Here is a 16,345-nt window from a genome sequence, read left to right as displayed (position 1 = left end):
ATTACCCATGTTTATTCCATATTATGAACAAAATGCATATTTAAGAAATGAATTAATAAAAGAACATTGTCAATGGTTTTATGATACTGCTTCCTTTAATTATGCAAATTTTTGCTAACGTTGTACCTTCTGTAACAGGTGCTGCTGGAAGTAAACAGCAAATTTATCATTGAGGTAATGTATAATAAAACTATTTTCTCAATTTAAAATTGAAAGAAAATGGAATTTTGTAATGCATCATCTATCAAATATCAGAATATTTGAAATCATAATCATCTAGATAAAAGGTAAGAGAAAGAACCTCTGCCAAATTGAAATAGCAATGGTAAAACCCATACTCCCAAATATCCATGTTTTCAGGCATAGTTTGTGACAGCTCAATGTCATAGTAACTCCTACTTTTCAAACTATATTAGTAGTTTATCCATACATTTCCCAACTTAAAGCAAAACAAAAGAAGCGCAATAACACATTAGGATGGGAAGAGGTTTTTTAGACAGTTACATCATCAAGAAAGACAACTGGTGATCTATCAATGAGGGAAAGATAGAAAAGTAAAAAAAATATGTAATCATAACTAAGTAGAACAACAGAGAATCTGGTGCCAGTTAGAGTGGGGCTCAGGAAATAAAGCAACCATCCTCGATCTCTGGGAGGGCTTTACTTTATTACAGTAGTTAAACTTTCATTATGATAGTCCCAAATCATTGAAGAAAACAAAATTTCTTTTCTAATCTCTGTTGACAAAATAGAGAATATGTGGTACATTTCAGGAAGTTGTATCAAAATGGGAGGAAAATGTACATGCTTTGGCTCTTGAAAGGATAAGCTCCATTCACAGGGAACATTTCCTTCCCACAAAGTGCTAATTAAATGAAGCCTTAGCTTAAACAAACCTACAACCATCTGTGTCTCAAATAAGTACCTTAGGAGTTACTTAAAAATTTATATATATACATATATTTATACATATAAATATATGCATACATTTATACATGTATACAAATGCTTATGCATGTAGTAACATTTCTAAACTCTTGAATACTATAAAATTCTTAGACATCCTCCAACGAAAGCAACATAAGACTATAAAGAGAAAAACATAGCTAGCAGAGATACAAATGGACAACATTGAGAAGTCACATATTTGTCCATGGGATTATTACAAGTACCATCAATTCAGTTAAAATACATATTTTTCTAATCCTACAATAATATATCTGGATGCTTAGCCAGAGTGGTGTCCTTACCAACAGAAAAGAAAAATCCCTTCCCTCTTTTAGGTGAACATACTCACCAGCACAACTTTCCTTTTGCATAGGACGTACTCACTGGAACGCTAGTAGTCTTTTAAACTCAGGAGACCAGAAAGCCTGGTCAGAGTTCAATAAAGGGTGACGTAGGCAAGGCCTCTACGTTTTGAGGACAGAATGAAAAAAGAAAAATCATAACATATTATCCAATATAAGACATTGTGAGCACCACACATAGCTAATGAAATTTGTTTCACTAGAATCATATATTTAGAAGTGAGATGGATTCCAAAAGGCAGGTGACTGGCTATACCTATCTAGAGTCATGAAGTGTTTACTAAAAACACTTTCTGTGTTCCTCAAATTCAATACCATTGCTTCTTCTGGGTGCACCTTGTAATGTTGAATAAATATCCTTCCTAAGTAAATGTTGAATAAATATCCTTCCTAAGTAAAACTGTACTAACACTGTACAAAATGTGAACTATTTTGCATAAGGTGAAAGAATTAGACATTGAAAATGGCACTACAAAATGGCAGACCGTCAGAAGACAAAAGCGGGAGTGGATCAAGTTTGCTGCTGCCTGTCGAGAAGGAGAGGACAACTCCAAGAGGAATCCGATTGCCAGAGTAAGTGGTGAAATAAACAGGAGCATGCTGTGCTGATAACAAATGATTTTGCAGGGCAGGAAAGCCCAGACGTTTTGGAGATTGGCAGCCTTCACTACTCCATAGTGATTTAGGAAGATGAGTGACATGTATTCAGTCATCTGCTCATGTTGCTGAGGCACTGTTCTGAATATCACCTTTGGGGAACTGATACAGAGCAGAGAGTCTTTGAGTAATCCTAGAAGAGACACCTGGATCTCCAGCACAACTGGGCTTTATCTATTCATTTGTGTTCTGCTTATCTGTCTTATGTACATGTTATAGGAAAGGTAGGCATGTAGTAATAATCTTCTGACTATCCCTCCCCCAAATCAAAGGTTTACAGTATTGATTAATTCTCTCCAAGAAAAAAAGAAAGTGTCAAAAGTTCCCACTAGATTCCTATATCCAGAAATTAGGAGAGACTTAAAAAGTATTCCAAATAATGGTAATTAATAAGGAAGGAGAGTTAAGAAAGTGTAGTAAATTGATCCATGAAGAATGGGATCCACATTGGCAGTATCACTAGCTCTTTCTGGGCATCTAGGCCTTGCCCCACTAGTGAAATCAGCAGAGCGATCAACCAGAATTCTCTCCTGAAAGCTTTACATTTAAACATTGTTTAAATGTATATATAAAGTTTTACATAAATATAGTAAGCATCAGCAGTGATGTGACAAATACAGTCTCAGCTCAAGAAGAGATTATATATTTTCTCTCGGAAGTTTTCAGAATTTGGGAAATTTTTGGAAAGCTTTAAATAATTATTGTTTCCTTTCGACTCACAGTTATAGCTTTATGTTCCTTCACTCTCACTGCACAGCATATTCTTTTCTTTTTATTGCATTTGGAGGATTTCCTGGATTTTCATCTATATAAATAAAATCTCTGGATTAGAGTGGAGCTAATCCAAGTTGTATTTCCAGTTGTCTTCATTTAGTTGTGGATATTTGGGTCACAAATCTTAGTATTTTACTGAATGTTCTCATCTTCAGTATACAGGTGAGATTTCAAAATTTAAACTATTTTTGTTTAAAATTATGAGCAATAGATATAAAACTATTAAGACAAAACCTATATGGCAGAATATTTGCTATAAAATCGATTTGGTAGATGAATGAAAGATATGGTAGGTTTCAATTCAAAAAATTATTGCCTGTATCTCTAAACACTGTGTTTCTCTTCTGGTTTTCTTAAGTTATCTAGAATTTTGATTACATCTGCAACTAAAATCTAGTCAAGGTACATATCAAAATGACTCAATCTTTTAACAAATACTAAAGATGGTGATTTCTTCTGTCAAACTCTTTATATGCAAAGAAAATCAGAGAATTGAACAATGTGTTGTTAATAATAACAAATCCAGCATCAAGCATGTATGTGCCTTATGCCAGGCATTGGGGTGGGGTGTATGCATGTTACCTCATACAATCCCCACAACAAAATTAGGATGTAGGTGGGATTATCTCATTATACACTGATACGTGGCAAATTTAAGTGAACTTTCCATGGTCACACAGGCCTAAATCATGGTGCCAGGTTTCAACCCAAAGCCCATCTGTCTACAAAGCTATTCCCTTCTCATTCTATTATCCTCTGCAGTTCATGATCTGCTTTCAATAAGATCACAGTCCTAGCCATTTTCTTTATAGATTCGATCAGACTGTGAAGCGAACCAGAAGATTACATACCGCATCTCTGGGGTAGGAATTGATCGACCACCTTACGGAGTGTTCACCATTAATCCTCGGACTGGGGAAATTAACATCACTTCCGTGGTGGACAGAGAGATAACTCCACTTTTCTTGGTAAGTCACAGCAGTGTGTTTTAATTTATGCATTTTATTTTTCTTCCCCTTTTAAAACACAGTAAAGCTGAAACCAGATAAAGGGATCAAAGAGATGAAAAGAGTATGAAAACATAAGTTTATAGTTCAAGAGTGTCTGGCGTGTTGCATTGGTATGCCATCAAATGTCTTGATAATGTTTAAATTAATAAACTGTAATATAGTCTGAATTCACTAAGTAAATTGTTTCTTTGCATATTTCCTGAAATATTTTTGAGCATGTTACTTAATTTCCTTTGATGGAAAAAGACAATTTTTTCCCCAACTCTCCACAGATCTATTGCCGGGCTCTGAATTCACGGGGTGAAGATTTAGAAAGACCTCTTGAGCTCAGGGTCAAGGTTATGGACATAAATGATAACCCTCCAGTTTTTACACAAAATGTGTACACAGCCAACATTGAAGAAAACAGTGATGCAAGTAAGTAGATGACAATCCTCTACATTATACCACATTGATTTCTCTTGGCAAAAAGCTGTAGGAAATTGACATCCAGGTAATTTAAAGATCAGAAAAAGTCAAACTTGTATTTTGAACAAACCCTACAAATTCTAACTTAAAACTTACCTAGAAAAAAAAATTGTATCTAAAATGTTAAATATCCCCTTATTTGTGGAGGATCCTTATACATGTGATTTAGCAGGAGCTCTAGCTCCTTCCTTAAAGATTGTTACTGGCTCATGATTAACTTAATCGAAATGAGTAAACTGAAGAAGAAACCACGGATGTGGAAAAGGGCTCTATGTTGGCCTATTCCTCAAACTCTGGACTGAAGCACACCAGAGAGTCATGAAGGGTGCATCTCTGACAGTACCCATTGGGTTGGTCCCAGAGGATAATCACTGGTTCTTCCCAGTCTACACAGCAAGCTACATTACATTCTCTCATTTTTTTTCGCTTTTTCTATCCTGCTTAACACTTTTCTCCCTCTATCAGTTCTCCTGAACGTCTTTCCTTTCTGTTGCTATTTTCTTCTGTTCTCCCCTTTTTCCTTCTGCCTCTTTCTTTTCCCAATCCTCTAATATTCCTTTTCCTTTCATATCTATGTCTGCATGTATACCTCTAAATTAGATTTGGAGAAAAGAATAGAAAAAGAAATTTCAGAAGAAAGGCAGATAGAAAGCAAACTAGAGATACTGATGGAGGGTCAAAGAAAGAAGGATGGAGAAGTCTAGAGGAAAAGAGACAAAAGGCAAGAAATGCTGGAGGAGAGAAGGAAAAGGTAAAAAGGCAGGAGTCGAGAGGGGGTGTCTGCAGAACTCCTTCTTCAGAGACCCTAAAAACGGTGATGTTGAAAATAAGAAACACAAAATGTTTTATAACAAAGGATGGGAAGACATACAGAAGTAAAACAAAAGTTTTGTCCAAGAGAGGCCAAACAGAGAGAAGGTCTCCAAAGCCCATTATTGTTTCCTCACTAATATACTCCAGCACAACCTGATGAAGGGAAAGAAGGTTAAACCCACACGCAAACCCACACCCAAGTCCACGTCCACCTCTGCTTGGTTGCTGGTTAGCAGTCTTGTTAACACTCCCTCATGTGAGAAGAGTGAACCACAGGGCCAGGGCATGTTTTCATAAACTGTGAACTCCATGAAAACTGGCTTTTTCTATTGAAAGGGTCCCTGGTTCTCTGTGTTAGGGTTTTTCACTTTGAAACTGGGCTAGGAAGGAGAAAAACATCAGGGACAAGCCAGGTCTGGAAAATCTGTCCTGTGGGCTGATGTCCTAGAGGACTGCCTAAGATGCTTATTCTTTGTCCCTACGAATAAGTAAGAACTTTTTCTATTCCTGTGGACAAGTCTTCTTTTCAACAGTTATATGTTTTTGATGAATCAATAAAGTACTATCATCCACCAAGGCAACCAACAGTAATTCTCTACTTTCTGGATGAATGAAAATAAAGAATATAGGTGCTCAATAAATAATCTTAAAATTGAATTTAATTAAGCTATAATCTTTCTTACTTAAGCATTTTAAAGTAATGTCACATGACCACAGCAAAAACAAATGATAAAATCCGTTTTTCAGCTTTATGATAAAGGCTATGGAACTTTTCATACATTAATGATTACTCTAGTTTGCTCTTAATTTACCATTTAATCACTTAAAGAGTGCAAGTACTTTATAAACCGTAAAGGATTTTATAGAAGCAAACCACCATTATTTTTGCAATCAAGGGTGTAGCTGAAAGTTATGATACTATATTCTCATGGGAACTAAAACAAAAGAAAATTCAGGGGAAGGCCAACCACTCTTTCCTCCTATGCCTGATGATTTGCTGAACTGATTCTAACAGAACCCCAAACATTCTCCACCTCCATCTTCATTTCTAGACACACTGGTTGTAAAGTTAAGGGCCACAGATGCAGATGAAGACAATCATCTGAATTCTAAAATAGCCTATAAGATCATCTCTCAGGAGCCAGCAGGTGCACCAATGTTCATCCTGAACAGGTACACTGGAGAAGTTCGCACGATGTCCAGTTTCCTTGACAGAGAGGTAAAGCCTTCTATGAATGAATGATAAGAAATAAAGAATTCCATTTTCAAAAGACAAAGATAAAATGACCTATGTATGCCCTTCCTCCAATGTAAAGGAGGGAAGGAAAAATAATCCAACCATGACTTTTCAATGAAAATTTTAAGAAGAAAAAATTATATTAGAGTCTTACATACAATTATAAAAGGAAATTGGAAGAACAACATCAGAATGTGTTGGATTTCATTCAAAATGAGATCTAAGTCTTACAATTCTTTTTCATCTTAAGCAACACAGTATGTATAACCTCCTCGTGAGGGGCTCAGATAGAGACGGAGCTGCAGATGGACTGTCTTCTGAGTGTGACTGTAGAATCAAGGTTTTAGACGTCAACGATAATTTCCCCACCTTGGAGAAAACTTCTGTAAGTTGTTACTCTTATAATCCTTTTTTCCTAAGTGTCAATAATTGATTTGCTTTCTTGGCAGTTTGTGAGCCTGGTTGTGTTATATGTATGGATGGACTCAGCTTTGCTGCATAAACCTCGGAACTTCTTTTGTATGATAATAATAGACCTCATATAATCAATAATGTTGTACTAACTCTGTATGGTGACAGATGGTAACTAGACCTACTATGGTGATCATTTCACACTGTATATAAACATCGAATTACTACATTGTACATCAAACTAAAATGATAGTGTATTTCAGTTGTATTTCATTAAAAAATAATAATATGCCTTACTAGTCATGTTTACCTCTGAGTCACTATTCTGTGCAACTCACATCTATGAAAGCAGCAGACCATCTCCTCTGTACTCTCTACTTATAGAAATGCAGGATTTTATTAATATAAATCTGCGAATCATGTAACATTATTGATCTATCTTTATGGGTCTGATAATTTGCTGAATTAATTCTACAAGAGTCCCAGACATTCTCAACTTTCATCTTCATCTTTAGGCATAAAGAAGCATAAAAATGAAAATAGCAAGGCCAAATCTGGCTCAAAAAAAAAAAATGTTGGTTAAAAAAAAATGTTTTATTGGACCACAACTTGACTCATTCCTTTATATGTTGTCTGTGGTCCTTTGATCCTACAGCAGCAGAGAAAACTAGTTACAACATGAACTCTCTGGGTCACAAAGCCTAAAATATTACTATCTGACCCTTCATAGTAAAAGGAGGGAGTAACTCAAGGAAAATTAAAAATAAGCAAGAAAAATGAAACAAAGTGACAGTTTGACCTTGATTTCACATACAGCACCAAAACAATCAGTTTTATTATCTTATAATCATTTTATTCTTATATTTCTGATTGGAATGTATGGCATTTAATAATGGTGCAAAAATTATTGATGGAGTTTGTTGTTAGTATCTTAAATGACAGTTATGCATTAGTAAATATCTTTCCTCTTTTGAAACTTTATTGATTAGAAAATTGATCTATGTCATTTCAGTATTCAGCAAGTATTGAAGAGAATTGTCTAAGTTCAGAACTGATACGATTACAAGCAATTGATCTTGATGAAGAAGGCACCGATAATTGGTTGGCAAAATTTTTAATTCTCTCTGGAAATGATGGGAATTGGTTTGATATTCAAACAGACCCACAAACCAATGAGGGCATTTTGAAAGTCGTCAAGGTACAGTATGGGATCTACAATACTTCTAAAGTTTTAAAATACTCTTACAGACAGAATCTGCCTCCAGAAAACACTCTATAACCTCAAATACTACTTATGTGGACGAGTGCAGTAACTTAGCTCACTATGTCAGTCTGAGACTTGCAGCTCAGCAACACACTCTTTATTACCAAGAGCAATAAGAAGTAAGGAGGGTGTTTTGTTCTCACAGTGCCCAGTATCTAGTTGAGAAGACAAGGCATGCACTCCTGAATTAGTGAGTTAAAAACAAAGAAGTAGCTGTATAGATGTTATAATGTTAAACATAATTAATGGCCAGATGGGTGAAATATAAAATAATTACTAAGAGGTGAGATCTTTCTGAGCTGGATTTGTCTGGAAAGATTTCGTGCAGAGAATACAGCTTAAGTAAGACCTTACAACTGAGATTGCTAATGTGAGAACTGAAATGAGCAAACTCACTCAGGTGAGGAAAGGTAAACCATGTTCAGGGTACTGTGAGGAATTCTTTGAGGCCGCAGCAGAGTGTTCATGAAAGGAAACAAAGATGCAAGAACAAAGATGTTGAGTTAGAGTCGGTCTACTGGTTTGACTTTTTCCTGTAAATTAATTTTTCTTAAACTACTTTACGATTTTTACCTTATGGACAGCAATCAAATCTAAAAATACAAATTAGAAACAACTAAAACTGTGAACCAGTAAGATTCAAATTAACTTTAATGTAATAAGGGAAATTAATTTTTTTCTCAAACGAAATTAATACTAACAACATAAGCGGAACTTACAGTTATGAAAATATATACTAATAGACAAATGCACACATTTAATTTGGTACACAGGGTGAACTGTAATTATTACATTCTGTTACTACTTTTCTTTATCCCAATTGCTATATATCAGGAAGCCATTTGGCCTTTATCTAATGCAAACATATCATTTCTATAGAATCTTTCTCCGTTCTTTTTGCAGTTGTCTGGAGCAGTTAAAGTATTACTACTTTACCACAAAACACAATCAACAGCACTGAAATCATGCACTGCATTAATTTATGAGGTGGTCACCAAAATTATGGAAAATATCTATGTATACCTTCTAAGATTGTCATTCAAATGAACACACAAAATTTCAAAATTCCTGGACAGAACACAAGGACTCTAAGAACATACCAGAGCCTTCCTATTTGAGAAATACTGCTTTAGGCCATAGGTCAGCAAATTATAGTCCAAAGGCCAAATATGCCTGCCACCTTTTTGCACATAACATTTTACTGAAACACAGCCACACTCATTCATTATTTTCTATGTCCATTTCTACCTTCCAATGGCTGAACTGAATGTTTAAGACAAAAACTGTATATGACCTCCAAAGCCTAAAATATTTACTATCTGCTCTTACCCAAACAATTTTACTAATCCCTACTTCTAGATGAAGAAAACTTGGGGATATTAAAAAAAAAAATTGCAGTCACATTATGAGCTCAACTCCGGAAAGATTAAAGAAAATAATTACATACTGTAAAGCAAGTCCTGAAGTGCTAAGAACCTGATCTAAGGCAATAGCAATACAAATGGAAATGAGGGAATAAGAATAACAGCCACTGGCAAATTAACATAGGTAAGGAAGAGACAAGAAATCACCTACCATCCTATCAAACTCTGAATATTTAGTCAACTTTGTTTCCAGGGATCAGAATTTGTTCAACCTTGTATCTCAGTTAAAAACCAAGATCTAGACATGTCATATAATTCTTACCCATCTTCTTACCATCTTCATCATTGACTTAGATTGTTATCTCATAACATGTAACTGTTCTTTGCTTTGGTTTGCCTCCGAACCTACTAAAAAACATAGTAAGAACTTTGCATATAAACAACTCGATCTAAAATATCATTCCACTCTTAGCACCTGGCCCAGTGTCCAGAAGATAGTAGAAACTCACAAAAGTTTGAGGATGGTGTGGCTTTCACCCAAATGGGTGTCACCAGGCTTGATTGCATATTTCATATTTCCTAAAAAATTATAAAAATGAGAAAGAACACATGTTTATAATGCAGGCAATACACTATAACTTGCATGATGTGTCTTCTGTGAGAGCTAAAAAGTGTTTTGCTTTTTTTTTTTAACAGACTTAGCTCATCACAAAGAAAAACTATGGGAAATTCAGTTTCATGAAAAATTGGTCAAGGTAGTGTTAGATGTTATGTAGACAGAGTGTCTCTCTTTCTTTCCTGGATGATAACTTCTCAAGTCTATTAAAGAAAGCAGGAAAAATATGCTTAAGAATATCAAAATAATATGGAAAGGCTAATTAAAATAAATATAAAACCTTAGTATGCATGTCAGGACACAGCCAGAGGAATTATGTATTTAGAGAACATATGTGTAATTTCCTGAATTTGGCATTTGGAATGAGGTCACTAATGCCCTCCTGCATCTTCTCCATTTTCACCCAAGCTGCCATTTAACCTTGTGGAAACTTGCCCCTCAATCATGGGTTTTGACTAAGCTTTCCATAAGTCTTTTCTTAGTCTAAGGATATAACCCTTTTCTTAGTCAAAGGATATTACAGATGATTCAATTCAACTCAGATGTATTGAGAACTGCGAGGTGCTAGAGATATGAAGGTGAATGAGACATGGTTCTTGTTCTCAAGGAACTTGTAGTGTAACAAGAGAAAACCTTTAAGAAGGTAAAAGATCTCTCTGTCATTAATAACTTCCTTCCGGTATTTATTGATAAATGTGTATGGAAATACTAACAAACAATATAAATGTGCGTGTGTGTACACACATTCATTTCAGCACTGAGAAGAAAAGCAAAATGTTATCCAATTGGAATTCTAACAAAGAAATGTTGGTTCTCTGTTTTTATAATAATTCTAATTAGCATTTACTAAGCAGCCACAAAATACCAGCTAGTCAGTCATATGCATTATAGAGGTTTTATGCATACTATCTAATCATCCCAACTCTGGGAAGAAAATACTCTGATTCCTTTTTTTATAGAAAGTGAAACAAAACCGAAGAGGAAAACTAACTTTTCTTAAGTTCACCCAGGTGGTCAATGACAAAGACGGGATCCAACCCGAGCTCTCTGTTTCCAAAGCCTTACTGAAATGCCACCTCCGTGCCTCACGGTGGAAGGTGGGGCCAGGAAAACAAGTCCGGCTCAAGAACTCGTGCCTTGAGACATTTCCCTCTGTTCACAGTCACCGACTGTGTGTGCCTGCTGCTGTCTTCCAGACCCATTTACAGCAGATAATGTCAATTCCTGCAAAGCAGAACATACACACCCACACCCACATAACCACTTCCTCAGTCCCCGGCCACAGAAACACTGCCGTTTGGTGTACAGACTGCTAACCTCCTCCCTTTCTCCATCCTTAATTCTGAAATGAGCCAGCATCCCCCTGAGAAATAGCAGGGTCCTATTAGACCCAAAGCAAAAACAAACAAAATTGCACGGGAGACTCTAACAGCTAAGCTTCTATGTTAAAATGTAACATAGCAAAAAACTCCCCAGAGGCCAAATCTTTTTCTGAAGGGGTCATCTTTATCCTGAGCCCTTCCTGAGCCTCCTGTAGACTCTCTAACATTCGCTCCACCCATTCTGACACAGATCTGCGTATTCCTTGTGAGTATTCTTCAGTCAGCCTTACGGTGCAGAAACCGAGTTGTTCTAGCCACTCCATTCTAACTCCAAGCAGAGACTCATAGTTGTTTTTATTGCTCTTCGCACAATCCCAACTTCTGCGCACAAGCGCAAAACTCTTGATAAAAAGACCCACTTGCATAGGATATGAGAGAGTCTCTGCTATTGGAGGGAAGATTAGCCCCCAACCAATTTCCTGTCACTATATTCTGTGAATGTCTATAATTGACACGATGTTATATACATATTAATATATTTTTCACATCTATCCAAAAGGGAGAGAACTATTCTGACAAACAAAAAGCACACACGTGTGTACACACAAAAAAGCTCCAAGAGATTTCTCTACCAGAAGAGAGGATCTCAGATCTTTCATTTGTTTAAAAGACAGCATGGAATTCTAGAAAATAAAAGCTGAGTTATAGAAGAGGGGTTTCTTCTGATAGAAAATCTATTTTTGAGTATACCATTCATAGTCGGCTCTGTGCAAGGCATCCTGTAGACCAGGGAGGAGAAGAGATGTGCAAAAGAATCAAAACCCCAAACCTGAAGGGGCTGAGCTGAAATCTAAGAAAATCATGTGATCACAATTGAATTCCTGTGAATACTTCTTTGTTATTAGCTCTTGTGAAGAAATTAACTAAAATTTACTGAGAAAATATTTATGATGTCATAGAATTTCTTTGAGAAGCAGAGATTTACCTCAGGGTCTTGCTGATGGGGCTGCTATCTTGACTTCTGTTGTTGGTAAATGTGGTGCAAGTGATGCTTACATTAGCTTCCAGAACACTTCTAAACAGACTTTGTCCAGGACTCCCTTTTTCACAACTGCTTTCTCACTTGTTGTGCAAGAGGGAAATCTCTTCCAACTGAAAATCCATTTTTTAGTACACAATTCAGTCAGCTCTGTGCTGAATTGTTGGTGGTGACTTTTCATGTCACCACATCAATCATTCTGGATCAAAAGATTCCATTCACCTTTCAAAGAACCCATTTCAAAGGTGGCTTTTCTCTGGGAAAGGTATTTATTTATTTGAATGTGCCCTGTGAAGAAACCTTCTTGTCCACACCACCAGATCCAGCACAATGAAATTATAGTTTAGGGCTGCATTTAATAATCATGAATTTTCTTTTAGAAGTTGTTTGCATCATTTTTTTTTAAATTACATGTTCATTTACATCATATATATTGGCTCCTTTATTCTGCTGATTTCAAGAGATTCTCAGATGTGGATTCTACAAAGAAAACCTGGGTCCTATTTATTCATTCACCAGGTGTAAACCCCTTTTATTTCATGCTAAGTTTATTTTTTATGTTTCTCATTTGGAAAGACATCGTTTTTGACTTCAGGGTTTTTATAAAGAAGTTTAAAACTCTAGGATTTGAGTCCAACTTAAGTCACAGGTCAAAATGACCTACATATCTGATTATGCCAAGAGATAAAGGGAATAATATGTCTGAAATATCTGATGCAGTAATTAGGAAAGTTTTATCCATTAAAAATCTGAATTACATAGCTCCTGGACTTCACTCTCGTGTTTGCTTTCTTATCATGGCTACTTATTCTATCAAGAGAGAGTCCTTTTGCTGTTTTGGAATTTTTTACTTTCCATCATTTCAGATGCTGGATTATGAACAAATGCCTAATATTCATCTTGGTATTGGAGTGAAAAACCAAGCTGAATTTCACCACTCAATTGCCTCTCGATTCCAAATGCACTCAACCCCTGTGAGAATTCAGGTTGTTAATGTGAGAGAAGGACCCACATTTCATCCAAACTCTATGACCTTCAGTATACGAGAAGGAATAAGAGGGACTTCCTTATTGAATTATGTGCTTGGCACCTATACGGCTACAGATGTGGACACGGGAAATCCTGCCACCAATGTCAGGTACCACAAATACTGTGTTCATGTCAAAGTGATAAAATGTGGTTTTGTCCAGTGTTAGCTCACACAGAATGTGCTAGATTATGTGGGTTGAAGTGCTTTTTGAGTTTTGCTTTGCTTCTCTTGTTCATTTGCTTGTTTTAGAACGCTTTTGTAGCACTGACATTTTTCCAAGATTTAATAGTATTTTAGGGGCAATATGGCCTCCAACTGGTTAGAAAGGTAATTGTGCCCAGGGAGAAACTATGAGGTCAAAGGGCTACCTAAGAGACTTTGTGAGTCTCTCTAATCTTCTGTGGCCAGTTGCTACCACCCTGGCCCCAGGCTGATTAAGCCATATTGTAAACTATGAGACATCATAAAAGATGAAGCACTGCTTGTTTCCTTAAAACCCATGTTACTTAATGACTTTGGGGCTAATCTCAACCCCCAGTTTAATTTAAAAGGAAGAAAAAAGAACAGGAGAAGCTGAAACACAGGCGTTTCAGAAATTTGATGAGTATAAAGAAAGTCAGAATTGCAGAAATAGAAAGGTAAGCATTTGAGGCACTAGGTACACAGATTATATACATGAATTACATTATATTACAAGATATCCTAGAAAATGACTCTAGTGAAATATTTAAGTATTCTTTCCTTATCTCTCTTCTTTTCTCTGAACAGTTTATTGACTTGTAAATTACTTTGATATTAACAGTTTTGATTACTTAATGACTAACAAATTGACAGACAACAAAAATTATGAAGTCTATCAATATGGGATAGAGGAAAGGGTGTGTCAGATAAGTGCTTTGGACCCTTGAAATTGTGCTTGGTACAGAGATCTTCTTCCACTAAGGTCAAGCACTTTGAATCCATTATTATATTATAGTATAGTATATTATATTAATATAATACCACAATCCCTAACAAGCCAACAGTGAGGTACCCTAAAACAAATACGCCTTAAAATCTAGGAAAAACAAAGTACATCACATGTGAAAATGAATAAAGGATATTCCCTCAGTAGATATTGCTATAATAAATAAATCTGAAAGAGACTCATACATTTTACTAACAATTATAGTAAGAGCTAGAAGAGTGAGAATCATGAAATTTTAAAACTCTGTTGTGAACCTGTGTATTAATAAGTTCAACACTAAAATTTTATTGATATATATATATTTTATAAACCAAGGCAATTATCACCATAAACCATACAAACACCATATTTATGTTTAACACATTGTATGTGACTTAAAATTATTAACTTTCATATGAGCAAATGATGAACTTATTTGTTTAAAAAACAGGTATATCATAGGACATGATGCAGGCAGCTGGTTAAAAGTAGATTCAAGGACTGGTGAGATAAAATTTTCTAGGGAATTTGATAAGAAGTCAAAATATATTACCAATGGGATGTACACGGCAGAGATCCTCGCCATAGACGGTAAGAAAATTTCTTCTCAATATTTTAATAAAATTATTATTATTCCATTAAATATAAATGTAATTCTAATATTGATATTAGATTGACTCAAATAAAATATATCATTTAATGTGTCTGTCTACAAGACTTAATAGAGAGTTCTAAATACCTTAGACTAAGAACTGAACTCAGTACACTCATAACCATAATTTACATTTAAATCATAATTTATTTTATCTACTTCCAAAAAAGAACTGTATGTGACTTACAGCAGAAAGCATAAAAGTTTAAGTCTATAAGTAAAATTCAGTTTCTGCTTATGGCCTCATTTCTTGAAATGGTTAATCCAACTTTCAGAGTATGTTAGGAATGTTTACATAAGGTAAATGCTACAAGGTGTACACAAAGTTCATTTGGGGATGACCTATGGGAAAGGCAGTGTCCCAAAGAGTATAGTTTTTTTAAGGATTTTTTTGTTTATTTATGAGAGATTGTGCACACACATGCGAGCAGGGGTGGGGGTTGAGAGGGAGAACAGAGGGAGAAGGACAAGCAGACTCCACACTAAGCGTGGAGTCCGAGGTGGAGCTCCATCTCAGGACTCTGAGATCATGACCTGAGCAGAAAACAAGAGTCAGATACTTAACCAACTGAGCCACCCAGGTGCCCCAAGAGTATAGTTATTTTAGAATCACTAAAACTGAGCTACAGTGAGAAGCCTGTGTAAATGCACCTTAAGTGGACATGTTGTAAAGCACAAGATTATTCCAAATATAAGAGCCAAATTAAAAGTCATAACTGCAGACACACTGAACTTTTAACTGAGCTGCTTCTCATGTGGGAAAATCTATTAAGCATTCTTCCTGGTGACTACAACAGGAATTTATTTATCAATAATCATTCTCTAAACAGTGCCTAGGAAACCAGCTACTACAGAACAAAACAAAAGAAGGTCAATAACCAGGAAAGAAGAGTGAAAACAGGTGTTCCAGACATATACCTAATATAAGATAGATACTACGGGTTTGTATTGTCTATCTGAGCTTTACAGTGGCCAGAGACAAAGATAAAGAGGCAGTATAAGATTTAAAAAGAAACCATGATAATACCCAAGTAACTGTGGTCCATAATTCTGGTCTTCATCCTGTGAGTGTCACTTTTAACACCTGGGTCAGTTATCAAAATATTGTAGTTTGATTTATTATCAGTATTCTGGAAAACCTATTCCTATAAAGGATTCTAACCATGTTGATCACGGCCTATGTTTGCACACTGGTCATATGTGAATGTCTTCAAAAACTAGAATAAAAATTAGTCATTGAGTGAATAGAGGGAGGAAAAAACTATCAAAATGTACAACAGAAAACTAAAACCAAGGGCTATTGTTATGTACCTAAGCAGAGTATCTGCACAGACACAAGCCAACCAGATGAAAAAGTGAACTAAAAGCCCAGATTCCTATTTCTTGGTCCTCTGCCCTTTCTAATAAACTATATTAACCCAAAATTTGTTCC

General features: G+C 35.7%; 1 protein-coding gene across 1 annotated transcript in view; it reads left to right on the top strand.

Annotated features, from left to right (window-relative positions):
* The window catches only part of DSG4 (desmoglein 4), a 59,478-nt gene that overhangs the window by 31,287 nt on the left and 11,846 nt on the right, over positions 1-16,345 (top strand). Inside the window, exons 2-10 of the mRNA XM_045887951.2 lie at positions 139-174; positions 1,752-1,883; positions 3,554-3,709; positions 4,024-4,168; positions 6,085-6,251; positions 6,520-6,654; positions 7,693-7,878; positions 13,152-13,423; positions 14,713-14,852. Of these exons, the coding sequence (XP_045743907.1) occupies positions 139-174; positions 1,752-1,883; positions 3,554-3,709; positions 4,024-4,168; positions 6,085-6,251; positions 6,520-6,654; positions 7,693-7,878; positions 13,152-13,423; positions 14,713-14,852 (1,369 nt within the window). The remainder of the gene's footprint in view (positions 1-138; positions 175-1,751; positions 1,884-3,553; positions 3,710-4,023; positions 4,169-6,084; positions 6,252-6,519; positions 6,655-7,692; positions 7,879-13,151; positions 13,424-14,712; positions 14,853-16,345) is intronic.

Source organism: Mirounga angustirostris, unplaced genomic scaffold, assembly GCF_029215605.1.
Source record: "Mirounga angustirostris isolate CCGP_5_RB_7025 unplaced genomic scaffold, mMirAng1.0.hap1 SCAF_14, whole genome shotgun sequence".
NCBI lineage: Eukaryota > Metazoa > Chordata > Mammalia > Carnivora > Phocidae > Mirounga > Mirounga angustirostris.
Note: the sequence above shows the minus strand (reverse complement) of the source record. Positions and strands in the feature narration are given on the sequence as shown.